General features: G+C 25.5%; 5 protein-coding genes across 7 annotated transcripts in view; 2 read left to right on the plus strand and 3 right to left on the minus strand.

Annotated features, from left to right (window-relative positions):
• The window catches only part of LOC107996213 (receptor-type guanylate cyclase gcy-4), a 30,641-nt gene extending 24,849 nt beyond the window's left edge, over positions 1–5,792 (minus strand). Inside the window, exon 1 of the mRNA XM_062083953.1 lies at positions 2,770–5,792. The gene's annotated coding sequence lies outside the window, so the exon portion shown is untranslated. The remainder of the gene's footprint in view (positions 1–2,769) is intronic.
• Positions 5,227–6,911, minus strand: LOC114577311 (uncharacterized). The gene is made up of 3 exons (XM_028665902.2): positions 5,889–6,911; positions 5,639–5,725; positions 5,227–5,568 (listed from the first exon to the last, which is right to left on the minus strand). The coding sequence occupies exons 1-3, from the start codon at positions 6,909–6,911 to the stop codon at positions 5,497–5,499; spliced, it is 1,182 nt and encodes a 393-aa protein (XP_028521703.2). The 3' UTR covers positions 5,227–5,496.
• Positions 6,912–7,109: 198 nt separating this feature from the next.
• On the minus strand, positions 7,110–14,369 carry LOC107996226 (uncharacterized). Of its 3 annotated transcripts, XM_062083981.1 has the most exons (5): positions 14,230–14,369; positions 8,560–9,660; positions 7,547–8,319; positions 7,395–7,481; positions 7,110–7,327 (listed from the first exon to the last, which is right to left on the minus strand). In XM_062083981.1, the coding sequence occupies exons 2-5, from the start codon at positions 8,576–8,578 to the stop codon at positions 7,262–7,264; spliced, it is 945 nt and encodes a 314-aa protein (XP_061939965.1). In that variant the 5' UTR covers positions 8,579–9,660; positions 14,230–14,369; the 3' UTR covers positions 7,110–7,261. The 3 variants fall into 3 exon arrangements, with proteins under 3 accessions (XP_061939965.1, XP_028521707.2, XP_028521706.2); XM_028665906.2 differs by having other exon boundaries at positions 7,547–9,660; XM_028665905.2 differs by having other exon boundaries at positions 7,110–7,481; positions 7,547–9,660.
• LOC107996225 (structural maintenance of chromosomes protein 5) lies at positions 9,654–19,867 on the plus strand. The gene is made up of 14 exons (XM_017054182.3): positions 9,654–9,925; positions 10,002–10,329; positions 10,395–10,733; positions 10,831–10,959; positions 11,040–11,247; positions 11,321–11,452; positions 11,529–12,053; positions 12,168–12,297; positions 12,368–12,614; positions 12,682–13,089; positions 13,176–13,403; positions 13,485–13,664; positions 13,724–13,819; positions 13,893–19,867. The coding sequence occupies exons 1-14, from the start codon at positions 9,873–9,875 to the stop codon at positions 14,040–14,042; spliced, it is 3,153 nt and encodes a 1,050-aa protein (XP_016909671.2). The 5' UTR covers positions 9,654–9,872; the 3' UTR covers positions 14,043–19,867.
• On the plus strand, positions 14,268–26,571 carry LOC107996224 (abhydrolase domain-containing protein 2). Its single transcript, XM_017054181.3, has 7 exons — positions 14,268–16,515; positions 20,555–20,727; positions 21,537–21,704; positions 22,277–22,463; positions 22,573–22,771; positions 22,892–23,042; positions 23,139–26,571. The coding sequence occupies exons 1-7, from the start codon at positions 16,361–16,363 to the stop codon at positions 23,306–23,308; spliced, it is 1,203 nt and encodes a 400-aa protein (XP_016909670.1). The 5' UTR covers positions 14,268–16,360; the 3' UTR covers positions 23,309–26,571.
• The last annotated feature ends 85 nt before the right edge of the window (positions 26,572–26,656 follow it).

A 26,656-nucleotide genomic window follows, 5' to 3' on the forward strand; every position in this document is an offset into this window, starting at 1 on the left:
CATGGATCAAGGGATCTATGTAAATATAAGACGTATAAACAACAAGCTGTTTGGAAAATCCAGTTGTGACGTAACTGGCCATACGACCGATGAAACATTGTGATAAACTTGTATCCGGCCGTAATAACTATCCGAGTCCAGTTTTTTCGAAATTCTGTTTACCAGTTTTACTAACTTATTTCTTTACTTGATTGGAATAATAAGAACCTGTTTACGTGTCGATCTTCTTAACGTGTCATAAGAAAGATTTAATAATATGAATTTCGATCTATAGATTTTGTTTTTTTTTTTTTTATAGGTAAACTGATTCTAATCCTATTCAAGTATCTGGATTCCAAAGTGATTTTTCAAAGAAGATCTGCCATTATTTTTAATTGAAATTATTTTTATCAAAAGTTTTCTGCCACCAAGATTTTTTTTTCATGCTAATTTTTATGCAAACACGAAACGAAGATCAGCAAATTGTTCGATTATTACAAGATAATTTACAAGTTTTTATTACACGATAATTTTAATTAATTCTCTCTCGATTGAAAGTGTTGATTAATTTTATGCATGAAAAATGTAATGGTTTTCAAGTATTAAAATTTTCGTACAGGAACAGGTCCGCTAGAACGAACAAGACTTTTCTATTTGTTGTTTCCGATAGAGGCACCGCACAGTCTTGCGACCCAGATTCGATTTTATCTTTGCGATGCAATGGTGTGACGGAGACCCTGACTTCTTGGACTTGAAAAGCTGCATGACGATCCAATTGCATTTGTTATTCAATGAGAAAATATAATAGTCAGGAAATATAGGATAATTCGTCCGAGCTCGTCGATCGATGTAAATTGGGAAATTAATTTTAAACGGAAAATTTTTCTTTTCCCTATAAATTGAGATAAAAATCTATTTTTCTCGAGAAATAGGAAAGATCACAATCTTTGCGGACAGAAACTTAGTTCCAGCTATAAATCGTTTTCTTTCGAAAAATGATTCATCAGAATTCCACGAATACATTGATATCGTAATCAATAAATCCCCTGTATTGCAACATCCTTCTGCCTTAGCGGCTTGAAAACATGCTGATATTATGCCTGGCAAAACCAGCATCAAGATTATTTTCCAACAAAATTCCAACGAAAGACGAATCGTGAAAATTTTTTGCACGAAGATCCGCGAAGACTTATCATCGACGAATCTTCGCGAGGAGATGTAATGTAACGTCAAAACAAACTGGAGAACACGTCCGGTACAGATATAAAAAGCATTCGTGACTCTTGTATTCGTGAGTTGTTTTGTAAATATTGCGAAAGAACTTACATAACTATCGTTAGAATAAATCTTATCTAACTAGTCCTTACGATATCGAGTGGATCGGTCAATGAAACAATTAATAATCGAACAATAACGAAGAAACGAATATCGAGAGTCGCGAATAAAACGAAAAAAGAACGAGACGAGGCAACCGGTTTAACGGTAATTGAAAAAAAAAAGAAAGAAAGAAAGAAGAAGCGGCCATTAGAGCGACAAGACTCGATATCAACGACAAGTCCCAAGATTTCTTTATGATAATTGCAAACAAAACGACGCGCACGACGTGGTGTGCAATTGGCTCGCGAGCAAACAAGTTTTTTGCAAATCATTCAATGCACTATTACAACTTGATTCGTATCGTGGCGGTGCACCGTGACAATGACTATCACAGGCAAGGTCGGTTGTTTCCCAAGTAGCCGGTCGAGAAACCTCGTGAAAGAAGAGGGGGGAGGACAGTCGTGGCAAGGTCGCGAGATTGATAGAAGGCAAGAAAAAGTAGTGACCGATTCCCATGACGGGGAATCGAATTTTATTCGCGGCACAACGAGTCCGCATTCCCCGGTAGGAAGTCGTCAACCGAAAAATACGGCTCATTTTTACGGTTGAGCTGCCGAACCCAATGTGAAAGTGTAACCGTGAAACGATCCTTTTCTTCTCTTTAATTGCCATTTATTCCTTCCAACGTTTCTCACGTTTTTCTTCTTCTTCTTTTTTTTCCTTTCTTATTCTTCCACGAACAATCCCCTGAGAACCGGAGAGTTAATTGTATTTTCATAATAGAAAGATGAGCTTTGAACCGAGATTTAGAGATACATAGATATAAAAAGTATTCCGCGAGAAAAAGATGGAAACACGTTGGAAACGATCTATCTCCGTGGATTCTACTACGTCATGGGTAATGGACGAAAATATTTGCTCGCGCGAGAGATAGAGACGATTCACGCTAACTTTCAAAACATCTTTGTCTTGAACGATGTAAGAAACAAAGCGTGGTGCATTGTTCATCGACTTGTTGTCGAGGCGAAATCTTATCGATCATCTGCGAAACGGATGGAATTCATGTTATGATAACGCTTTGTTTTGCAATCCGCCTCAACTTGTTCTGTTTACGGCTAAACGGCTCAAACGGATAGTTAGAGGGAATAACACAATCGCATACCGCTTTGCGCATACTTTGCGCAACCAAAATGAACGTGGATGAAATCACGAGAACCGAGAGTGTCGTTTGATGATTAAGAATCGTGGTCTAATAGACTAATTCGCGAGCCATAAATTCTCGTTAACTTTTCATGCTCGAACAATGAATCCAAAGTATCGTTCTATAAATACAAAATTATCTTTCATTCGTTTAAATCTATCGTAAGATATAGTTTCCGATACAAACTACTCGCAACTTGATCAACTCTTCCCCCTTTAAAACGAGGACTAGTTATATTCGAATGAATTAAATCGTCTTGCGACGATACTTACTTCATCACGTAGCAACTCCTTGTCCACGATTTAGTCTTGCTTGGAGAAATCCCATCAAACGGTTAAAAACACATTGTACCGCGTTAACGCGCGTGGAACCGTTATATATACATATATATATGTGTGTATATATATCCGTTATTTATATATATATATGTATACGTATTTATACACTTCTCGCTTTATTCACCTCGTGCAAATGGAATGTACATCGCATAATAGAGGCTTGTATATACGTATCAATGAAACGTCAGATTTCCCACTGGCCCGTTTCGCGGTATTTCATACACCAGCGTACAATTCCAGCTTTTCTGTATGCTTCCCCTCTTATCTAATCGCTCCAGAACCGGTCAGTAGTGCTTTTTCTAGGTCACACATTACATAAAACTACACTACACGTCTATGACCGTGTGTTCGCACGATTCGAATTCGAGGAACGATAACCGGGGGATGGAAAATTTATCGATTTCCCTTAAATTTCCCTCTTTTCCAAATTTAATCTCGAGTCTATGGTGTAACTTGGATATCGCAACGTAGACATTTCTTGACACGTGTGACAAGAGTTTAATCGAACAACGTCGATTTGCCGCGTTCGATTAACTGATAAAGCGACACTCGGCGCATCAAGAGGACCAACGATACCCCACACGCACGTTCACAGCGCGACTGTTGGCGCAATACTGAACAACTGCGTGTCGGTCATAAATGACGGCGCCTCAGAGCGCGCGATGACTCGCGCAGTCGCGTGATCGCCTACACGACAAATCGGCCGCCGCTTGTTTACCGCCAGAATTAGACGAAAGAACGAAGCTTGATCGTTTAAAAGGCCGATCGGGTTAATCGGGGGTTCGATTCGTCAAAGGATCGTGCCACATTTACCCCGTGTCTCCTCGTTTTCGAGATGTTTAGTTGATGGGCGCACGGTGACGACACGTGGTTTCCGGAAACAAGTTTGACATTGATATATCGGAGGAATTGCGTTGAGAGTTTACTTGGGAATATTGGCAAACTTTTTTGCGTAGTTATTGTTGATGGGTGAAAGTGTTTGGCCAAGCTAATGCATTTATCTTTAGCCGTGATTTATGAAAGTTGATGATGAATCGAGAGAAGACGCGTTTTTTGCGTTTCATCGATTGTTTTCATAACGAGTGGTAAAGAATGGAATGGTAAATTTGAAGAGTCATCACGTGTTGTTTGTTCAACTTATGTTGTTCGATCCGGGTGAAAGGGTGGAGCTACGATTGGAAAATAAACAGAATGAATCCGCGTTATATCGGTATACATAGATATATCTTGCTCGTTATTAAGCAAATTACAATTCTCCAATACTTTTGTATTTCCTTTATTTCTAATGACAAAGGCATAAATTAAATGACTTTGAAAAAATTTTTTTAAATCACTTTATTTTCATTTCTTGAAGATCGTTTAATGCTCGTTTAATACTAAAATTTATTCAAATGACCTGATTTTACGATTTTAAATATCTTATAAAAACAAAGTAAATTTTCAAGTATTTCGTTTTACAAAACTTTTATATCATGATAATATCTAAATAGAGAAAATATGAAAATTTTATTTCTTGGCAGATCCAATATTTTGTTATGCATTTTATAAAAAGAGGTGCGCTTGGGTGATCTGTTTAACTGACGCGAGAATTCTTAGCGTAGAATAACAACGTTGAATTATCATTACAAACATATTTCACGGTATTAATGTCGTCGATACGTGATAGTATTTAACAGAAAATAACTCCTACTACCTCTGTGCATTATCTCTGATCTCGACATTAACCTTGAGAAGAATAGATTGATTCGACTCCACCCCATATAACAAATAAGAATAACATTTCTGATTTCTCCTTCGAGAAATCACCGCGTTCCTTGTTCTCGTTATGATTAAAATTGAAATCATCCGCGCCATGAACCTCGACCACGAAAACAAGATATTTTAACATTTGCATGCACGGTTGCAAAATGAAAAACAACGAAATGAAATGTTATTACAATTATAATTATTATTTATTCTGTAGACGAATTGAAAGAAACGAAAGAAAATTAATTCTAATTTCCATAGATTATAATCCTTTATCACGAGTGCAATTATCCATCATTTTGTTGCAATGACAACATATGATTTGCTCAAAATTGGACGAGTGAATGAGTGAAACTTACATTCATACAAACGATCCATTGTCAGAAGCAAACGTCAAAAATAAATTTAGAGATATTTAGATTGAAAACGTATCGTTAAATTGTTATCGTTGATACTTTGATATCTCTGAAATGTTTTTATCGTTTCCATAATGATTATCTACTGTATTTTTATTTTTATTTTTATTTTTGAAAATCTGAGTTGAGATCAAATTTCGAATGTGTCTTATATCTATTTATAATAACGAATTTGAAAGGGTAAAATTAAGTTTTAATTATAGTGGTCGATAAATATGAAAAATTTATATATAAAATGTTTAAAAAGAAATTCTTAAGTAGTTTATTCAAAAAAAATATTTCTAATTTATATCGATAAATTTATTGACATTATATATATGCATGTTATTGCTTATAAATAATACGTATACATAATTCAGTGCAAATTTAAAACTATTATTACAAATAATAATATTTTGTATCTGAGAAAATTGCGAAAGAATCGATGAAGGGAACACACATATTACCCAGAATAACATCTTGCTGTAACATCTGTGTTTTGAACATCTTGCTTTTTCGATTAAGAACACAGACGATAGTTTAATAAAAATTGAAACAAAATCAAAATGTATATTAGAATTCCCTTCGTAATCTATAAAAATACGTATGATTTTGATATTACGTTTAATAAATTGATCTTTTATGAGTGATGTTCATTTTACCTGTCCCAACAGCACACTGTTCATATCGAATGTTTTTGCTGTGAATTTGTTGTCCCTGTGCATTATTTGCAAAGAAAAAAGGTGTACCTGTAATTTTATGATTAATAGAATTTAATAATAAAAACATCATTTAAGGAAAATAAATATTGTTTCTTAAAATTCTTAGAAGTAGTCTTAGATCTTTACCGATATCGATTATAATTGATCTTAATAATAGATACACGATATATCACTGGTATTAAATTTTTACCTCGCGTCTCACCATTGGATCAGTCGTATCGCTGAAAGCATCATAAAGAATCCATTTAATCTTCTTCGCCTCATTGGTTGTCGACTCGCAGATCCAAATTATCATCACAAATTTAATGAAAAAATAGAACGCTGGAGCAATATTCGGTATGAACCATAACTTAATGTTTTCAGTTTCAGGTGAATATATTTTAAGTAAGAAGAAATACAGATTGAAAGTAATTGTGGTAAACGTCGTGATAACCAAAACTATAATATGTATTATAAATGTATCGTTCACCAATTGAACGACATCGCTGATTTCTAAATGTTTTCCCTCTAAATGTTTTAATTTTATTAGCAACAAAGAATTTTTTTGCCCATGGTGCACAATTGTCTCTGCTCGTAGATCATTGTCGAATTGTAACTTTTTCAATTTATAAATGCATTTATTCAATTTTTTAAAACAAACTTTTAACACCCAGACACAGTTTATGTAAAGCATATCTACTGAAAAATTAATCAATAATATATACAAATGTGCAACATTTCGTAGAGTCACATGGATACTGTTCTTGAAACAATTTGGTAAATGAATAAGGATATATAAGAAACCAAGAATGTCCTTTTTGTGAATCCGTTTCGCTAAATCGTTGAAATCTTTTTCAGATAATATGGAAGAAATCTTTAATAAGTTTTGAATCATGCACAATCGTGTACTGGATAAAAAATGCATCGTTATAATACCAATTCCAATCAAAAGCGCGTACATGTTTTCGTGAATTATTTCTGTTGTGTTTTTTTTTATTATATCAGTAAAATTCAGTTGGTAAAACAAGTTAAACCATATAAAAATGGAAAGTAACAGTATAAATATACTAATAACGAAACGAGTTTTCGAAAATAAATATACTGGACGTTTCCATTTGTAAGGAAAATATCCAATTATTCCGCATATGAAGAAACAAGGAAACATCAATGAATTAAAATCTGTCGCGTTAAATATTTTCCATATTTTATGTTTTTTTAATTTTTGGAGCCACATTATTTATTCAAATATTATTTTCAAATGCCAAATAAATAATAAATTTTGAAAATATTACGTGTAAAAGTTACCTATTCATATAAATGGACTAATATTTCTCACGAACAACTATCGTTTTTAAGACGAAGCACTTAGGATAATGATATTCGATCATCAAAATAGGATAAAATGCAATTCAATAATGAAAATGATAAATATATTATACAAAATTATTTTCCATAAAATGGAAATGCTTTTAACATAATTGGAAATAACATAATTTTATTATAAAAAATTTTTTATGAATCAGTTTTTCATCCAAATCAACTATTTCTTGTATACACATTAACGTAATTGATCGAAATTTTTCTTTAACAAGGTGGAACAAACAAAAATTGTATCAATATTAATAAAAAGGTAGTAATTTTACACGTCATCTATAAAATAAAATAGAATTAATGAAAAAAAAATTGATTTCCTCGACAAAATTTTCTGTTTACTTACCTCCGTCACAAGAGTCAAATTTATTTCAAGCCCAAACATTATAAATGTATTGTCTTTTTGCAGCACTTCTAAAGAAAATAACTCCAACTAAAATTATCAAATCGATGAATCTCTCCATTAAAATCTATATAATGCGAATCAAATGATCTTACCTCTGCTATAATTTGATCGTCAAAAGTATGCACGAGAATTTTATGAATATTTGTGCCAATTTTTTTCATTTGAACTCTAATAATTTCAATGATTGAAATAGAAATAATAATATATACGGGATAGAAAATTGCAAATCCAAGAGTACTGTTTATCTTTGTAATTTTGCCTTCTGTATTGTATAATATTAGGTAAACATATAAGTTGAACGTAATATCGAAGAATAACATTAATAATATCATTTCATTTTTCAAGCTATATGAATCATTTAATAACTGAACAGCTTCTATCAATTCCATATATTGTTTCTTAAGAATCCTCAATTCCATAAGTAAAATGGGATTCTTTTTCATATGATACTCTCTTCTGAGAAGATGAGGCTCATCGTTGATTAAAATTTCTTTAATTTTTATTAAAGAATTATTTATAAATTTGAAACAGGCATTTAATATGTACACATTGTTCAAGTATAAAGTACTTATTACGAGAAGTCCAAAAAATGAATACCAACAAATAAAAAGAAAAACATAAAAATCACAATTGATTATGAAGTATAATATAAAAACTCCTAATGGCATTAAGAATAATATATCTTTTATAAAAAGTGTTTTGATCAATTTATTAAAAATTTCTGCAGATAATATATAAGAAACATACTGAACACGTTGAATTGCCTGAACTGTTGATCGATTTGAGATATAACTACAAAACAGTAATGCGGGACCAAATAACGCAATAGAATTACGATGCAACATTCTAGGTATCCCGTCATCTGCTATAATATAAAAGTTAATTTCATATAAAGCGATAATTGCGAGAAATAAATAAATGATAATTATAATTGTAGAGAAAACGGAGTGTAATTTCGAGTACATAAATTTCGACGATTCGAGTTTATAAGGTAAAAAACCCATCAAACGATTAATGAATGCAATGTAATATATTAATGATGTATAATTTTCAAAACGTAGAAACGATAATTGTTTTTTACAAATTTTAACTCTTTTTCCATTACATTTTAATCGATGAGTCATTTGAAGAGCTTAAATTAAAACAATATCACAAATTTTAAGTAATTTTCCACGAAATTTCACTTTGAAAGAACAAAACTTTATTTTGTATTGAAGAACCAAAATTACATTCTCTTTCGAGATCGTATTCTACACTAAAAGATATTTCGCATTGTGAGAAAATTATGAATGTCATAGTTTATTATGCGATAACAGAATTTAATCATTTTTATGCGAATCTAATTCGGACATCTAAAACTGAAAGAAAGTAAAATCCATTAGCGAAAAGAGTTTCGTAACATTAGAAAAAATATAAAAAATGCAATAATAAGAACATTATCTTGATTAAATCGATGAAATTTATTTATCCATTTCTCTCCTCTAGAAATTTATATTTGATCCAAAACTTCAATTATTAAATATACAATTATTAATAAATTATATAATAATATTTTTATTATTTGTGAAAAATACAATAAGAGTAAAAAAAATTCATTTAAATTACACGTTATCGTTATTTTCTCAATTAAGAACATATCTCTTGACGTCATTGCTCTATATGTACGTCGTTTATTTTATCAACTTCCTGTGCTTACTGTTGTTATTAGATATAATGTTTTTTATCAGCATATCGGAGTTTGTTATAAAAGTTTTTTTTTATTCCAGAAAAAATTATATAATTTCGAGCAATATTAAATAAATATTATTGATATAAATTAATAATAAAAAAAACTACATATTTTAATTAATAAATAATAAATTTAATAAAATTAGTTATAACATAATTAAAATAATTACATGTATACAATGATTATAACATAATTACAACATAATAATTTTATAATTCTATTCATATCTATATATATAATCTTATAAAATTATTGCATAATATAATAATCATTATAAATTTAAACAAAAAATATACATATTTTTTTTAACATTTTAAATAAATTTTTATATATAATTTACTTATTTTTAAATAATTCATATAGTCTTTAAATATAGCGACACTATATAAATATATACTATATTTCTTGAAACGGAGTGCATTTGTTTTGAATAGGTTATGTGAATGCTATCCATCCATATAAAATGGATCATGTAATCTAAAGTATAAATAAATAAATTAGTAAAATTCTTCGTTTTAATTTTATTTATATTTAGTAATTGTATTATTTCAATACATAATAAACATCAATAATATATAATTCAATAATTCAATATATAATAAATCAATATTATAATAAACATTTAATAATGATTATTTAAATAATTGTTTCTCATCAATGAAATAATTTAATTTATTTAAAGTGGCATTATGAATAGTATGGATAAAGGTATAATTACCTATATTTATTTAGAAAATTTTGTGTAAGTATCAATTAATTTTTTTTAGTTTTTAATTCTAATAAGAAAGATAAGTGTAAAAAATTTCTTATATTTTTAGAACTTATAATAAAGTTTGTATAAAACCTGGGAGAAATTTGAATGTTATTATTGGTCCTAATGGTACTGGTAAATCAACAATTGTTTGTGCCATTGTGCTTGGATTAGGAGGTAAACCTAGTACCATTGGTCGTGCCATTCATGTCGCTGATTATGTAAAAAGAGGATGTGAAGAAGCAAAAATTGAAATTCACCTCAAAAATGGCAAAAAGAATGATGTTATTATTCAAAGAATATTTAATATAAGTGGGAAATCTTTATGGTTTCTTGATGAAAGACCATCAAATATCAAAGAAATACAAGAATTAACAAAAACTTTTAACATTCAAGTACTTAAAAAAGATTTTTATTTAAATTAATCTTTTCATTATTTCTAATTTATTTTGAATTTTAGGTGGATAATCTTTGTCAATTTCTTCCACAAGATAAAGTACAAGACTTTTCAAAAATGAATGCACAAGAATTATTAGAAAATACAGAAAGATCAGTTGGTGATCCTATAATATTAGAACACCACAAAAACTTGGTACAATATAGAATAGATCATAAAGATTTAGAAAAACAGATTGAAAGTAAGAAGAAAATATTAGAAGAAAAATCTCAAATATATGAAGGTTTAAAAGAAAGTGTTAGCAGTATAAAAGAAAAGAAATTAATAAAGAAGAAAATTATTAGCTTAAAACAGAAAAAAGCATGGATATTATATGATCAAAAGCGTAGAGAATTGCTCAAGGTAAAAATAAAAAATTATAAAAAGAATAGTTATGATCATAATCTTCCTATAATAATTTTGTAATTAATTATTATATACATTTTGTTAATTATTACAGTTGAGAAAAAAAAAGGAAACTGCAGTAACTGTAGTAACATCATTAGAAGAAAACATAAAACCTATTGATGATGCAATAGAAAAAATAAAATCAGAAATTGGACAACTACAAAATTCTGTTTCAGATCATGTAAGATCATATATTTTGAGTTATAAGATAAGTTGTAATTAATTATATAATCTAATGGTAATTTATTCTTATAATTTTAGAGTAATAAAATCAAGATCAAAAATTTAAAATTAAAAAAAATGATGGATGATATTCTAGATTGTGAAAATAATATTAAAGATTATGAAAATACATGTAAGCATAGAATTCAAATGGAAGAAGCTCGAGATCATGATATTGATATTGCACAACAACAGAAAAACAAACTTGATAATGATTTATTGCTAATGTTAAAAGATATTGGATCTGGTTTGTTTTATTAATTGTACTTATATTTAAATTAATATATTATTACATTTTTAGAATATGTTATGTTTTACAGAAGAAAATTTAATAAAAAAACGACAAGAAATATTATCCAATATAGAAAACAAAAGAAACATAATTAATATGTTAACAAATAAAGATTCAGGATTAAAACAAGAAGAAGAACGCTTAAGTCTTGAAATTAGAAGTGAATTATTTATTTTGTTTTTATTATTTTGTTTTCATGTATATTTTATTATTCAATAATAAAATAAAATTTTCAGCTCAAGAAACAGAATTACAACTTCTTAACATTGAAACAAAACGATTAGAATTACTAAAGGAGAGAAGTATTGATACATATAAAGCAGTACAATGGTTGAGAGAAAATCAAAATAAATTTTCTAATACAGTACACGAACCAATATTGCTTAATATAAATGTAAAAGATGCTTCATATGCAAAATATTTGGAAAATGTTATTCCATTTAGGGATTTGATAGCATTTGTTTGTGAAAATAAACGAGATATGAATATGTTATTGCATTATTTAAGAGACGAGCAAAAATTACAAGTAAATGTTGTACATTCTGATCCTATGAAAAATGTTTCTATGAATCCGGCAATTCCATTACATCATATTAAACAATTTGGTTTTACCCATTATCTAGTATCATTAATTGAAGCTCCGAGTATCATAATGAAATATTTAGTAACTATGTATAATTTAAACAACATACCTGTAGGAACAAATCAAGTTGATGATAACATTGATCATATACCTAATAGTATACGTTACTATTTTAGTGGTAAGTAAATTAAGTAAAATAAACATAGAGCAGATATTTTGCATAAATAGCAATAAACGTTAGCAGATATCTTGCATAAATAAAATTAATAATATTTGATATTATATTTTTTAGTAAACAATGTGTATATGGTAAATAGATCTAAATATACAGGAGAAAAATCTATTGGAATGCAACCAGTATCAAGTACAAGAATGTTATCTATTGTATTAGATAAATCAAGACTATTAAACGTTGAAGAAAAGTTTGTTAATAATTTTACATGATAAAATATAAATTGAATGTATTGTTATTGAAATTTTTTTTTTTTTTAGATTGAGAATATTAAAAGAAAGAAAAAGCAATGTATTTAATAAAATTAAACAAATTGATGAGCAAGTACATGAACAAAATAAGGAATTAGATGAATACAGAATTAGCAGAAATAAATATCAGCAAGATCTCCAACAAATACAAACTTTAAAATCTAGAATATCTATGATACAAAAAAAAATTGTAGATCTGCAAAATGAGCGAACTAGTATTGAGAAAATACAAGAATCTTCTGCTAATGAAATAAAGGTTCTATTAAATATTAAATAATTATTTTTCGTATTAAAAAACATATAAATTTATATAAATTTTGTAGATAACTATGGATAAACAATTAAAAATTTATAAGGCATACAATACTGAATTAGAAGATTGCTTTAAATGCATTACAGTCAGTGAAGAAATTGAATTAGCATTAAAATTACATAATAAATCCTTAAGAGTAAAAATAAATGATTCTCAAGATTTGAGAGAAAAACTTAAAATAGCAGAAGATAAAGTAAAACAATTTATTTCTGAACTGCATCCACTGAGAAAAGAAGTTGAGAAAATATATAATGAAGCACTAGAAACTACCGATGGTATTAGCCCTCAAGATGATGCATTTGCGGCTATAAATAAAGTATTTAATAAATTACCGCCAACTATAGAAGAGATTAATAATGAATTGAACATTGCGCAAGCAAAAGTATTCTGTATGGGAAATAATATAGATGGTGAAAATGTGAGCTTCAAAAAATTTCATATAAATATAAATTTATCAAAAAAATAATTAATAACTAATATAATTATTAAGTATTTTAATTTCAGGTATTACATGAATATGAACAAATAGAGCAAGATATACATCAATTAAAAGATATCATTCAAAGAAAAACGCATGAATTAGAAACAATTACACAAAGCATAGAAACATTACGAAAAGAATGGTTAACACCTTTGTCACAAACCATTGAAAAAATAAATTCTAATTTTAGTATGTATTTCTCAGCAATGGGTTGTGCTGGTGAAGTTATTTTAGCACAACCAGATAACAATGTGAGTTATCTTAAAATAAAATTAAATATGGAAAGATATTATATTTATTATTTAAAAACTTATAAAAAATTTAATATTTAGATGGAGTTTGACCAATATGGTTTAAAAATTAAAGTAAAATTCAGAGATACTGATCAATTACAAGAATTAACGCGACATCATCAAAGTGGTGGAGAAAGAGCTGTGACTACTGCTATTTATATGATTTCACTTCAAGAATTATCAAGAGTGCCTTTCCGTTGTGTGGATGAAATTAATCAGGTAATTATAATGAAATTTATATAATTATCATTCTTTTCCTATATTTAATTTTATTATAGGGTATGGATGTAGTAAATGAAAGAAGAGTATTTAATTTGCTCGTAAAAATGACTGGAAGACCAAATAGTTCTCAATATTTTTTACTTACACCAAAGGTATTCTATTTAATTATTTATTATCTAAGTATAAAAATATCTGATTAATAATTCTGTATCTATTTTTATTTAGTTATTACCTGATTTACAATATTCAGAAACAGTTACGGTACATTGTGTATTCAATGGACCATTTATGATTAATCATACTGAATTTGATACAAAACAATATTGTAATTTCATTACTAAGACAATGGAAAAAGAAATTGAGAATAATGATTAACTATTATATTATTATATTATTATATTATTATATTTTAAGATATTTTGTTATATTGATATTGTATTATACAATATCAGAATACTTATGATAAGAAATATAGTTTATATTATTGTTATTTTTATAAATTTTTCTACAATATTTGAAATGCAAATAATCTTAAATGAAAAAATATTTTTTTTTTCAATACCTTATTGCAGATTCACAGTATTCATTTCTTCCCCTTCTTTTTTTTCTTCTTTTGAGCTTCAGGCCAAGGGAAACCTCTGCACTTTATTACATCCATAATATTATGACAAGTATAATAAGCATTTTCCATGACTTCTTCATTGAAAATATCCATAGTAAATTTTGTTCTTCCTCCACTCCTTCTTGATTTTTTTGCTTCTTTATTTTTTCCATTGTTGTTATTTTTACCGTTTTTATTATTTTTCATTTTTTTTAAATTTTTGCTATAATTTTTGGCCATTTTCTTTTTATTCTTTCCTCGCATTTTTTATATGTTCTCAAAATAAAAAATTCAATAATAAAAAAAAATATTAAACTTTTATATCATCACATCTATATGAAAATCGTTACTAAGTACATGGTTATTTCAATAGTGGTTTCTAAGGAACTTATATTGATTATATTAATGATTTTAATTTTCTTACAATTGTATATTTTAAAATATAGAAAAAAGAATATGTTTAATAATCATATAATATCATATAATTTAATTCATAAATCTAATTAATGTTTGAATTTTTTTTTCTCAATTATGAAGGAGCACTCATTTCAAAGTATCACATATTCGTTTATTAATTTACTTATTTTTCAGAGAGAACATTATATATCATACACAAACAATATTTTTATCTATATAATACTCTTGAACAATTTAATTATTTTTTATTATAATGCACGAAAACAAAAAGAATATATGAATAACAAATATGATGCGATTTTTAAAACTACGATGCGATTTTTAAAACTACGATACGATAATCATATTTTTAAATATCGAACCATGAAATAGATATCGTTTCCACATCGATTAATTATCGAAATATCGATAATTATTAGTAGATCGAAGTGAACGATCTTGATTTTATCTCAGTAGTGTTTTATATTTTTATAGAAATTCCAAATAAAATAATAGGTCAGTAACATGATATTTCTTGATTTCTTTTATAATATAAAATAAAATATTCATAATATAAAGTAAAATATTCATAATCTTGAAAAAGATATTTGATTTTTAAACGAGGATAAAATTTCGATTATTTTGCTATAAGAAAGAAATATATGAATATTTTTATATACATATGAAATTTTTACATACATAATATAAATTGCGTTTATCATAATAATGTAAAAAATAAAAAAAAATTAAAATTTAATTATTATATTTGTGAAAACATACGTTCAATATTATTATTTCATTTTATGCTATATTATAATATTTTAAAGTAGAAATTATAGAATAAGATAAATTCATAATATTTAATCATTATAAGGTTTATTTTGTTAATTAATATGTCTAATTTAAACATATATCGTATAAATTTTATTAATGAATAAAACAAAAATAATCAATTTATAGAAAAATTATAATGATTAATATAAATTTCCTTATCATTAAATGTATCATGTTAAATGTTATTAAATATATTAGTCTTAATTTTGAAGTATTTTTATAAAATACTAATATGATGTTCCATTCAATAAATTGATATCGAAATCTATTCAAGCATTAATTTCAGAAAAGAGAACTAAAATTAATTTTGGAATTGCATTTTTAATATAGCTAAAGAAATTACTATGCATTTACGGTTAACTCGGCCATACTGTAGAACTAATAGAAGAAATGGAGGAAAGAAAAGTAGTCCGATAATGTTAGCGGAATAGCAAAATACGATTCACGAACTAAAATTTATGACATTAGATATACCGCTTTCTGACTATTTATACTTAAGACAGCATCTGAAAATTTCAACTCTGTTGCTCTGTCTGATTTGATTTAACATAGTCTATATGCGAATTGAAGTTTCAATTGACACGGACAGATGGAGGTTTCGCAAACTTAACTATTGATAGGCACGCGCAAATCAACCGTCAAGAAGTGCCGGTAAAACAAACGCGAAATAGTCGGATACAATCCTTGATACGAGTATCACGTTGTTGAGCATCGTCAACGCAACAGCAGCCGTTCCTTCATAACCCTCCAGCATATATTGCTGAGTGTGGAACAATCAGTTCAAGCGTTCCTTTTCATACGTCGATACCTGTACGATAACAGGAAATATAATTTTTGTGGCGTAACAAAGCAAAAGAATAACATGTCCACGGCATTGTTAGCCGTGTTTGCCGTAATCCTATGTATCCTGTTTAGGATATTAAACGTAAACAGTGCACCGCAAAAACCATTGGTCATCTGTCAAGATCAATCATTTCTTACGACGATCCTTAAAATTGCACCTGTTATCACAGAACCGTAAGTTTTCTAACGATTTTTCATTTGATAAATTATATCATGTATTTTACATGTAAAATTCTAAATCTTTCGCTCTATGGTGTCCATAGAGAGAAAGTGAGGTTAGATCAGTTCTAAATATGCCGGACATTTTTCTTAATGTCCTTAAGAATACATGTGGAAAATTTTCTAAGATGATCATTTATTTTTAATTTATATCTGATAAATTGATAATGAAATATCTTGAAGATGATTTAACGATCGATAAGATCGAAAATTCGCGAAAATTACCAGACACAATTGAAGATAGAATTTTATTTTGGTTATTTAGCACGGGTATGATCTAGTTTTCACTAATAGACACTGAGTTTATCAATCTTTTTAATTACGTCACAAAATAAACGTTATAAAAAATGTAATATTATCTCGTTACGTAGTAACTGTCAATAAAATTTATTATTACTATTTATATATTACATGTATATACTTATATAATGTACCTAAATAATAAATATAATTGCTCTAGTGCATATTGATAATAGTTTAATATTCATTAAAAAATTAAATAATTAATGAAAATAGTATATTAAATTATAAATAATAATATATACTTTTAAAAATAAATATTATAATAATATTATTTTTAAATTTCTAAACAATTACCAAAAAATATTTAAATAATTATATGCATATATAAAGAAAAAAAATTTTATGTTAATTATTCTTTGAAAGTCTACTTTAATTAATTAGTTTTTCAAAATGAAATGAATAACATTAATTTTTAACATTATTAACATTATTCATTAAATGATATATATAATTTTGTATTTATATGATTTTATTTTCAATAAATATAATGAATGCACTTTTAAATGCATTGAAAAAAAATGTATTAAATTATTGAAAGAAAGAATGAAACTGACAAAATGGAAACAATATAGTCTGTATAACAATATAGAAAATATAACCGTTAGCATTGTTCTTCCATTTTGAATATTGCATAATGATTTGTTCTGATCTTGGCTATGACCTCACTAAACAACTTTAGAAACTTCAATATGCATTCATCACATTTATCAAAAGATTATGACTATATTATAAACTTATCACAAGATGACTCATGTTCATTTTTTATATTAATATAAATATGTTGATATGAAATAAAGAACTGATTATTTATATTTGTAATGTTTAAATATGAATTCATTAAATATAATTCAAAAAATAAAATTTTTTTTTTAGATAAATAAATTGACAAAACAGACAAGAATAAATGAAATAAAATTTGATGAATTATTGTTGTAAATTTTTTATAAATACAATTAAATTATATATTTTTTTCGTATTTTATTTTAATTTGTTTCTATAAAAGAATGCATAAAAATGTTTATTGAAAAAACACTTCGTAAATTTTTCTTTAAAAAAATTATTTATAATAGAAACATGAAATAAGTAAGGATAAATAATTTAAAAAATTTCTTTCAAAGGACTAGAAAATAAAAATTATATTTATATATTTTTTTTTATTGAAATTATAATTCTATATTAAAAGGTATATATTTTCATCATCCCATGAAAAATTTAAATAAATGATGAACATGCAACATAAAATGTCATGAAATTAATCGTGAATTCATTAATTCTTAGAAAGTTTTAATTTTAAAAAACAATATTTTGTATATCAATATTTATTTATAAATATTTACTAGATTTAACAATTTAATTTATGACATTTAAATACATAATTAATAATTAATTAAAATAATACACAAATGAAAATAAATAGTTCATATGATTAATTTGATAATTCTAATTTCTAATTCTCTAATTCTCTAGTGAAATTTTCATGTATTATGAAATTTTAAAATCTTCATTTTAATAGTTTATTTTCTTGATTGAATGTAAATACTTTTCGTACTTTAAATGCCAGACAAATCAATATTAACTCATAATTAACAATTATTCAACTAAATATTTCCATAGGAAGATTTTCTGTTCGCGTTGATCGCGTTTCCTAGCAATTTTTTACTTTCGCTTTTACTTTTGTAACATAAAATCCTTGGCATAATACCATAGAATTATCTTCAAAGACAATATTCACATCACAATAATCGAAAGTTATACCAATGATAGAACTTTAATTAAACGAATTATTTTCCGGTTGAAAGGAAATGGTTAATTTTACTGCAAATTGAATCGTACATACTGATTCACAATTTATTTCTCCTTATCGATCGTTATTATGTTAAAGTTTTCTTTTATAAAAGAAGAGTTTTAAAGTTTCTTAAAGTAATCTATTGAACATGAAAAAATTAGCTGTTGACCTTAGATCGATTACATTACTGACCATGACTTCGAGTAAGTATAAAAACGCACGAGAAACATATATCATTTCTTTATAATTCCTATATATAGAAAAAGTAATAAAAAACATGTACTTTCTTTCTATTAAGTACTGTATATTTAATTAAAAATTAACAATCTAATATTATTAATTATATTTATGTTATTAAGATTTTTCTTATCATCAAAGTTTTGATATTACATGCAAAAAAATTTCTAGGAAAGAAATTATTTTGAGAGCAAATTCATTAAATCGTATGTAATTCTTTTTATTTAATCGTGAGAAATATTTCTGCATTAAACGAATGTGAATTGACACTTCACGATCGAAGCAAAAAGAATTGTATCTTCTTTGTCGATCAATCGTTACGCAGCAAATTTCACTTGCTGCGTAATATTATAAACTTTTTTTTAACATGCCATATAAAATTTTATTAATTTAATCATTCAGATCAATCACTCATCAGAGAATAATTTTTTATTTTATTTTCAATTATCAACGTTTCAAGATTATCTCGCTTGTAAGAATTATTTTTATTTTTATCTCGCGTGATATTAAATGATATATTTATTAATTGAATGCTATACTTAATTTCATGATATATATAGTCATATAATCATATAGAGATAGAAAAAAATACGATATGATAAAATTTTATAATAGATCGAATAGATAGATCGAAAAATTCTCTCATATAAATTTTAATCACTAAGAGATTCTAGATATGCATAATCCAATAGGAATGTATAACTCATTGAATACTTTTTTGTGATCAGATCATGCGATGAATAAAAAGATGTCGTTCTTCGAAGACTTTATAGCATATTGACATAGCTAGAAATTATAATAAAATTTTACTTCTGGCCTACTTTGGCCGAAAAAGAAACTGGTAATCTTTCAGTTGCTGACCTCGTTTGTATAATTTTATATAGTTTATTTAATAACTAATAAAATGTTAAATGTTGAAAACTATAAAAGATATGTAAACATTTTTGGATTAAGCTATATAAAGAAATATTTCCATAGAAATAATTCAACGATTTTATTTGTCGTCCTACTTAGGGGGTAGATTATATTTTTCACAAATACTGTTTAATACCAATGATTTTTACGGCTTCGTATATGCTCCACTGATCTACTATTCTTTATACATTGCAAGAAGAAAGAAGGTTTAATGGTTTGCTACTACACTCAACTTCACTTTTCTTCTGGACAAAAATTCCATAGAACTAACGAGAAAGAAGAAACTTTCACGACATTGAACGGTTGTTCCCATATTTTAAAATAAATTAAGCACAATATATATTGTATAATGTTTAGAATTAGATCAACGAATCCAAAAAGAAATTGCGGGTTAAGGAAGAGATGTAAGTGTTGAAAAGAAATTTATAGTTATTAGCTGTGTGTATACCTATTCTTAAAATAATTTATGACTGTTTTCAAACCATCAACCTGACCTGTTTTTCATTTTTTTATATGGAGTTATAATTTTCTTCATTTTTATTTATTTTTTTTCTTTTTACAACTAAAAACATAATTTGTAAATGTTTATGTACTCCAAAATATACGTTAATTTCATGATATCATTAAAAAGCGTAATCATAAAATTATTCAATAATGTTTCGAGAAAAATAACACATTTTTCGTTTATGATTTTCCTAAGATCTTTGAAATACAAATTATTCGTTTATTTATAATTATATTTTTCTATTTCAGATATAAACCAACAAGATTATGGGGTTTCAGTGGCCATGTACAAACCATTGTTCACAGTATTATTGGACGCGTACGTTGCCCTTGGCCGATTGGAGAACGAGTATATATCGGACTTGCGGATGAAACTACACTCACCTACGATCTTTATCAACCATTGAGCAATGATTACGAAGGTTTGTTTCATAATTTGTTTTATGAAATTTTTTGAAATGTATAAGTAATATCTAAAAAAATATTATTAAGTAATTTTTTATTTATCTGATTATATTGAAAATAGATTTTGAAAAAATAAGTTAACATACTAAAATAGTAGAGCATATAAGAATCTATCACTTATTAATATTTAAATAATATGAAAAAAAAACAATTGGATAAATTAAATTAAATGCAAAAATTGTAATAATTTCGAATTCAAATTCAACTATTATACATGCCGCTTAAAGATTAAAGATTAAAGATTGAATATTCTAGGTCTAAAGCGAATAACATAGTTCACGAATCAATACAATGCTTTAAAGTAACAATATAAATCATTTTGTGACTCTATCAAACTAAGATTAAGAAAATTGAAAATTACAATGTATGCAATATTATAATATAAATAAAATTGTCCTGACATATCGTTCTGAATTTATATCATAAACTAATAAATTCGCAATTTAATTGAAGTTATTGCTTCTTGTTATATTTTAAGATTAATAATAATTATAAAAATAATGAAATTGTAAAATAAAAAAATAGATAAAATATATAATATATATAAAAATATAGATAAAATATATCGTATATATAAAAATATAGATAAAATGTCTTATTCGATAAAAACTGATAATTGATAAATAATGAATAATTTTAAATGTTCGAAAAAATAAATATTAATTAAAAATTAAAAATAAAAAAGAATCTAATATTTTAAAAACAAAAATGAATTTTAATATACTTATAAATTCGATATAATTTTTTATATTTTATTTCATTACAGATGATATAACAATTGCTATCTGCCCTGGGATCTGCAATAGTTCCGAAAGTGTTTATATCAGAACTTTCGTGCACTTTGCACAATGCCATGGATATCGATGTGCAGTACTTAATCATGTTGGAGTTCTTTCCAGTGTAAAAGTCACCGCTCCAAGAATTTTTACCTATGGTACGTAAAACTATTATATAATTATCATATAAAAATATTAAGTATATTGTTACAGATTATTATATATAATCAGTATAATTTCTATTACTTCATTATTAACATTTTTTCCGCAATTCAAGTTTTCTATATTATTTTTATTTAATGTTAGACAATATTACGCAATGAATATAAATAATTTCTAATATATATATAATTTCTATTTTTATTTCTATTTTTTGTATTTTTTTTCTTTGAGACTGCAAATTAAAACGTTTGATAAATCAATTGATAAAAATATTATAATAAAAATAAATCAATTGATTAAAATGAAAATAATTTACAAGATTTTTATACTCTTTGGATATTTTTAATAAATTTATATATTCTTCTTTTACTTTCTTTAAAAAATAAATTCTGAAAATATATTTATTTATAATAGAAGTCTTAAATATTATTAATTATTGTATTATTAGTTGTTAACTAGTATAATCTAGATCATGAAAGTCTTAAGGATCTCGTATGTAATTTAAATTGTCAACATGATATTATAATTGAATTCACAATTGATTTTTAACTTGATTTATACATTACAGGACACACTGATGATTATCATATGATGCTACAGAGTTTGATAGAAAAACATTCAAATACAAGAATAATTTGCATTGGCTTTAGCTTGGGTGGTAATCTTGTAACTAAGTACTTAGGAGAACGAGGATCAAATAAATTATCCAATATAATTGGCGGCATATCTATTTGTCAAGGATATAATGCTATCGAGTAAGCATATATTTTTATGTATAATATGAATATTGTATTATATATAATAAATATAAATTTTTTTACAAATAATAATTATTATAAAATATTTTTTCTATATAATGTGCAGAGGTACGAAGTTCCTACTTAACTGGCAAAACTTTCGACGTTTCTATCTGTATATAATGACTGAATCGGTAAAGAATATTATACTTAAACATAAAAATATATTATTATCTGAAGAAATTAAACAAAGATGTAATTTAAACGAATGGGATATTATTTCTGCTGCAACTTTACCAGAACTTGATGAAGCTTATACTAGAAAGGTAAAATATTTCTTAATATATCAGAAATTTTATAATATCATTTAATTTATAATAATACATATATAAATTATAAATTATATATAATAACAATCTTGTTTCTGAATATTTATTACTGAGCAGGTCCACAACTTTAGATCTGTAAAGGAAATGTATAAATGGAGTAGTTCTTTGTTCTATTTGGATAACATTGCAACACCTATGGTATTTATTAACGCGTTAGATGATCCTATTGTACCTGATAAATTATTGGAACCTATTAAGGAATATGCCAGTAAGTAATTATAATATAATTAAACGTAATTATAATATATTATATATATACTTGTAATATATTAGAATTTAATATATATTCTTTATAATTTTTTAGAAAATCATTCAAATACATTATATGTAGAACTTGCTCATGGCGGACATTTGGGATTTTATGAAGGTGGTCTTTTATATCCAAACCCCATAACATGGCTGGACCGTACATTAGTATCTCTCATAGGATCTCTCACACTAGCACACGCAGATAAATCACTGAAAACTTCTTAACGTAATTTAATAATAATCACTATCATCATTATCTTGTGAATAATGCATTTTTAGCCGTCAATCGGCATCATTTACAATCTTGTTTAAAGATTTTATATTCGAACTTGATTCGAGCCTTAAGGAATTATAATAACTAAATATTAAACATAAAAAATCTGATGTATTTCAAGATTTTTGAAATCGCTACAATTGCAAATTCAAACAAGCGATTGAGTTTAAATAGTATATTATATTTCTTAAGACTGTTTTAAAAATACTTTTTGATTGGAAAGAATTATTAACAAAATTTTTAAAACGATAGCACAACATTTTGATGACAATTTATATTTTTTCGATGTCCTGATCATTGACGCTTCATACTCAGGGATCTTTGATAAGGTGGTTTGATGAAAAGATATTATCAAAAAATCGTATGCTAATGATAGTTGATTATAGAATCACGTTAGAAAGATGAAAGTTCGATTAATGCAAAAAATATCCCTCTTTATACTTCAATTTAAATTCTTAAAAGTTGTAAAAACTGACGAATTTTTTCTTTTCCCTTTTTTTTATTTTCTTATAAAGCTTAAAATTAAAAATTTTATCAAAGATACTGAGCGCGATATTTATAAAATATGCATAATAAAGATAACTCTGACCTCTTAATAATAGAACTTTCAATTAATAAAATATAGAATGTTTCATGTAATTTACACATCTGAAATATTTTCATTAGTATTAACGATAAAAAGAAATGCTTTATAAGAATTAAAATTTGTTTGAAACATTTTTTTATATCGTTAATATCAACATAAATATGGAAGATAAATAATTTAAATGAAATGTTCTATATATTACGATTAAAAATATTATAAGTGCGTGGAACAGAGTGAATATAATAATTAAATAATAAATTGATATACAAAGGATTTAATGTAAGAATATAAAACTGCAAGTTATCCGATTGGTCAAGAAAACTTATGTTTACATATCCGCTTTCAATGATATGGGACAGATATTAATTTATTACTTATATACTTATAGATTATTAATAAACTTCATTAATAAGAATATTTACGTCAAAAAATATCTTTCTATAATAATATTGTTTAGAAAATAGTTGTTTAGTTATAAAATAAGACGTTCGTGATTTTTTTTTCTTCAGAATTTATGCAATATATATTTTCATGTTAATGAAGTTTATATAACTTCTATATTATATATTGCATTTAAAACTGATAAAAAACATGGCTTTTATTAAATTAAAATATTAATATTTTTTTTTTTTTGTTAATTGATTTATATTACATTAAGTCAAGTTATATCATAGTTATATGATGATTTATAAGTAATTATATTATATATATATATATATATATATATAGAAACGTATATAAAATTGCTAACATTTTCGAAATATAAAACAAAAAATATTAATTTTATTTTTTAATATCTATGACGAAAAAATATTGGTCCAAATATTCTTCATAAACATATATGTTAGAAATAATAATAAAATATTATAAATAATCATCGAAATATCGGGCTGAAACAATTTGAACACGTAATATAATTTTTTATAAATATCATTTATGAACATCTTTATAAAGTAATACAATAAGACAATAATGTTACTGATGCACACACGTTTGTGCATTGAAGTACTAGGTACGATTACTTAAATAGTTTAATTAAAATCTTAAATTTTAAGTTATTTATTTCTAGATAGAAATTCATCGTGGGTGCAACAGATAGTTATTAGATTTCTAATAATGATTATTTTATTATCATCGATATATTTTGGAATTATATATTATCATTGTACATATTAGTACCAATGAAATTACGAAAATAATGAAAATTTATATATGTAGTTGAACGGATATTTATAACATATGATATAACAAGCTAATGGGATTAAACAAATTGTCGGAAATGATTGCAAAATTGATTAATATGCGTGTACATTAATTTTGCAAAATTTCGACAATTTTATTGATAATATTTTATTTGCAATACCATCATGATTTTAACAAATGCTTATTTACGTAACATGTTATTGTCATATTATTGAAAAACAAATAACTTCTTATAGTGAAAGGCTGATAAATATTACACACATTTTAAAATGTGATTAATAAATGAATATTTATTATAAATCTAAGGTGCTTACACAAAAAGTGCCTTAAATTATGTTCTGCTATTATTCACTAGAAATCTAACATAGTGAAACTTTCTCTTCGGCCATCATATTACAATAATTTTTAATAGATCCCTATATAAAAAAAAGAATATTTTTTTGTTTAAATTTATTTAATGTTATAAATTAATAAAATAACAAGAAAGGAAATTTTAAATCTTATTAAAATAATTTTGCGAGCATTCTATATTTTTTTTTCTCGACAATTTAAACATTTCCAATCAATCGATTATAATTTGTAACAAAATAAGATGTCTGCACTGAAAATAAATTTTTTCCACGGATGGGTGTATATCTTATAATTTGTATATTTTTATAACGAAATTATGAACTTTTTATTATCATTTCATTGTAATTTTGAAGATATTGAATTGAAAATTTTGTCATTTATGTAAAGTATAGTAAAATGTAAGTATAGATACAAACAATAATTAACTTCTTAGATATATATTTATATACATATATTGTACATGTATATTGAACAATATTTGCACATAAAAATATTCTTTATGGGATATTTACAATGAAAATAGAAATAATGACGTACAATGATGAACAAAAACTTAATTTTAACTTAATGCTTAATTGGATCAATTTTTGGTGACTTTTTGATCAAGCCAGTGTAAATCTTATATGTCCTATTATAATTAATTTTTTTCTGAAGATAATATTTAAAATATTATCAAAAATCATAATTATAAAGAAAAAGATATATAGTTTAAGATGCAAAAAAAAAGGATATATGATTTTATAACAAATTTTTTTAAAAATTTCTGTTTTATGAAAATTTCAAATAGCTTGAACGGAAAGTTTACCGTGGAGCGTATGCGCATATCAGTTAAAATATTATTTATTTTATATTTTTATATAAGATATAAAAAAAATATGGAGTGCTATACAATATTTTTTTTTAAAAACTACGAAACAATTATATTAACATTATTTAATACAAATTTTTTTTCAGTTTTAATATTTATTTTATAAAGCATTAATAATGATTTCAATATATTTTTGTGTAATTACATTTTCACAATATTCTAATGAAATATTATAATTAATAAATAATAAAAGAATAATAAATATATTTTTTATTTCATTAATTTACAATACGAAAACAAAATTCTAAATAAATTTTAATTTCTCAATATGATGTTGAACTAATTAATTTT

This window comes from Apis cerana, linkage group LG13 (assembly GCF_029169275.1).
Source record: "Apis cerana isolate GH-2021 linkage group LG13, AcerK_1.0, whole genome shotgun sequence".
Taxonomy (NCBI): domain Eukaryota; kingdom Metazoa; phylum Arthropoda; class Insecta; order Hymenoptera; family Apidae; genus Apis; species Apis cerana.

What these genes read in the sequence shown, in the direction of transcription:
- LOC114577311 (XM_028665902.2), bottom strand. Translation starts at nt 6,911, where the DNA reads ATGTGGCTCCAAAAATTAAAAAAACATAAAATATGGAAAATATTTAAC. An exon ending in ATCCAATGGTGAGACGCGAG is followed by an intron (nt 5,726 to 5,888) that starts GTAAAAATTTAA and finishes ATAAAATTACAG; the next exon opens with GTACACCTTTTTTCTTTGCA. An exon ending in ACAGTGTGCTGTTGGGACAG is followed by an intron (nt 5,569 to 5,638) that starts GTAAAATGAACA and finishes GTATTTTTATAG; the next exon opens with ATTACGAAGGGAATTCTAAT.
- LOC107996226 (XM_028665905.2), bottom strand. Translation starts at nt 8,578, where the DNA reads ATGACTCATCGATTAAAATGTAATGGAAAAAGAGTTAAAATTTGTAAA. An exon ending in ACGATCAAATTATAGCAGAG is followed by an intron (nt 7,482 to 7,546) that starts GTAAGATCATTT and finishes TGATAATTTTAG; the next exon opens with TTGGAGTTATTTTCTTTAGA.
- LOC107996225 (XM_017054182.3), top strand. Translation starts at nt 9,873, where the DNA reads ATGAATAGTATGGATAAAGGTATAATTACCTATATTTATTTAGAAAAT. An exon ending in AGCGTAGAGAATTGCTCAAG is followed by an intron (nt 10,734 to 10,830) that starts GTAAAAATAAAA and finishes TAATTATTACAG; the next exon opens with TTGAGAAAAAAAAAGGAAAC. An exon ending in AAAATTCTGTTTCAGATCAT is followed by an intron (nt 10,960 to 11,039) that starts GTAAGATCATAT and finishes TTATAATTTTAG; the next exon opens with AGTAATAAAATCAAGATCAA.
- LOC107996224 (XM_017054181.3), top strand. Translation starts at nt 16,361, where the DNA reads ATGTCCACGGCATTGTTAGCCGTGTTTGCCGTAATCCTATGTATCCTG. An exon ending in GCACCTGTTATCACAGAACC is followed by an intron (nt 16,516 to 20,554) that starts GTAAGTTTTCTA and finishes TTTCTATTTCAG; the next exon opens with ATATAAACCAACAAGATTAT. An exon ending in ATGAAGCTTATACTAGAAAG is followed by an intron (nt 22,772 to 22,891) that starts GTAAAATATTTC and finishes ATTACTGAGCAG; the next exon opens with GTCCACAACTTTAGATCTGT.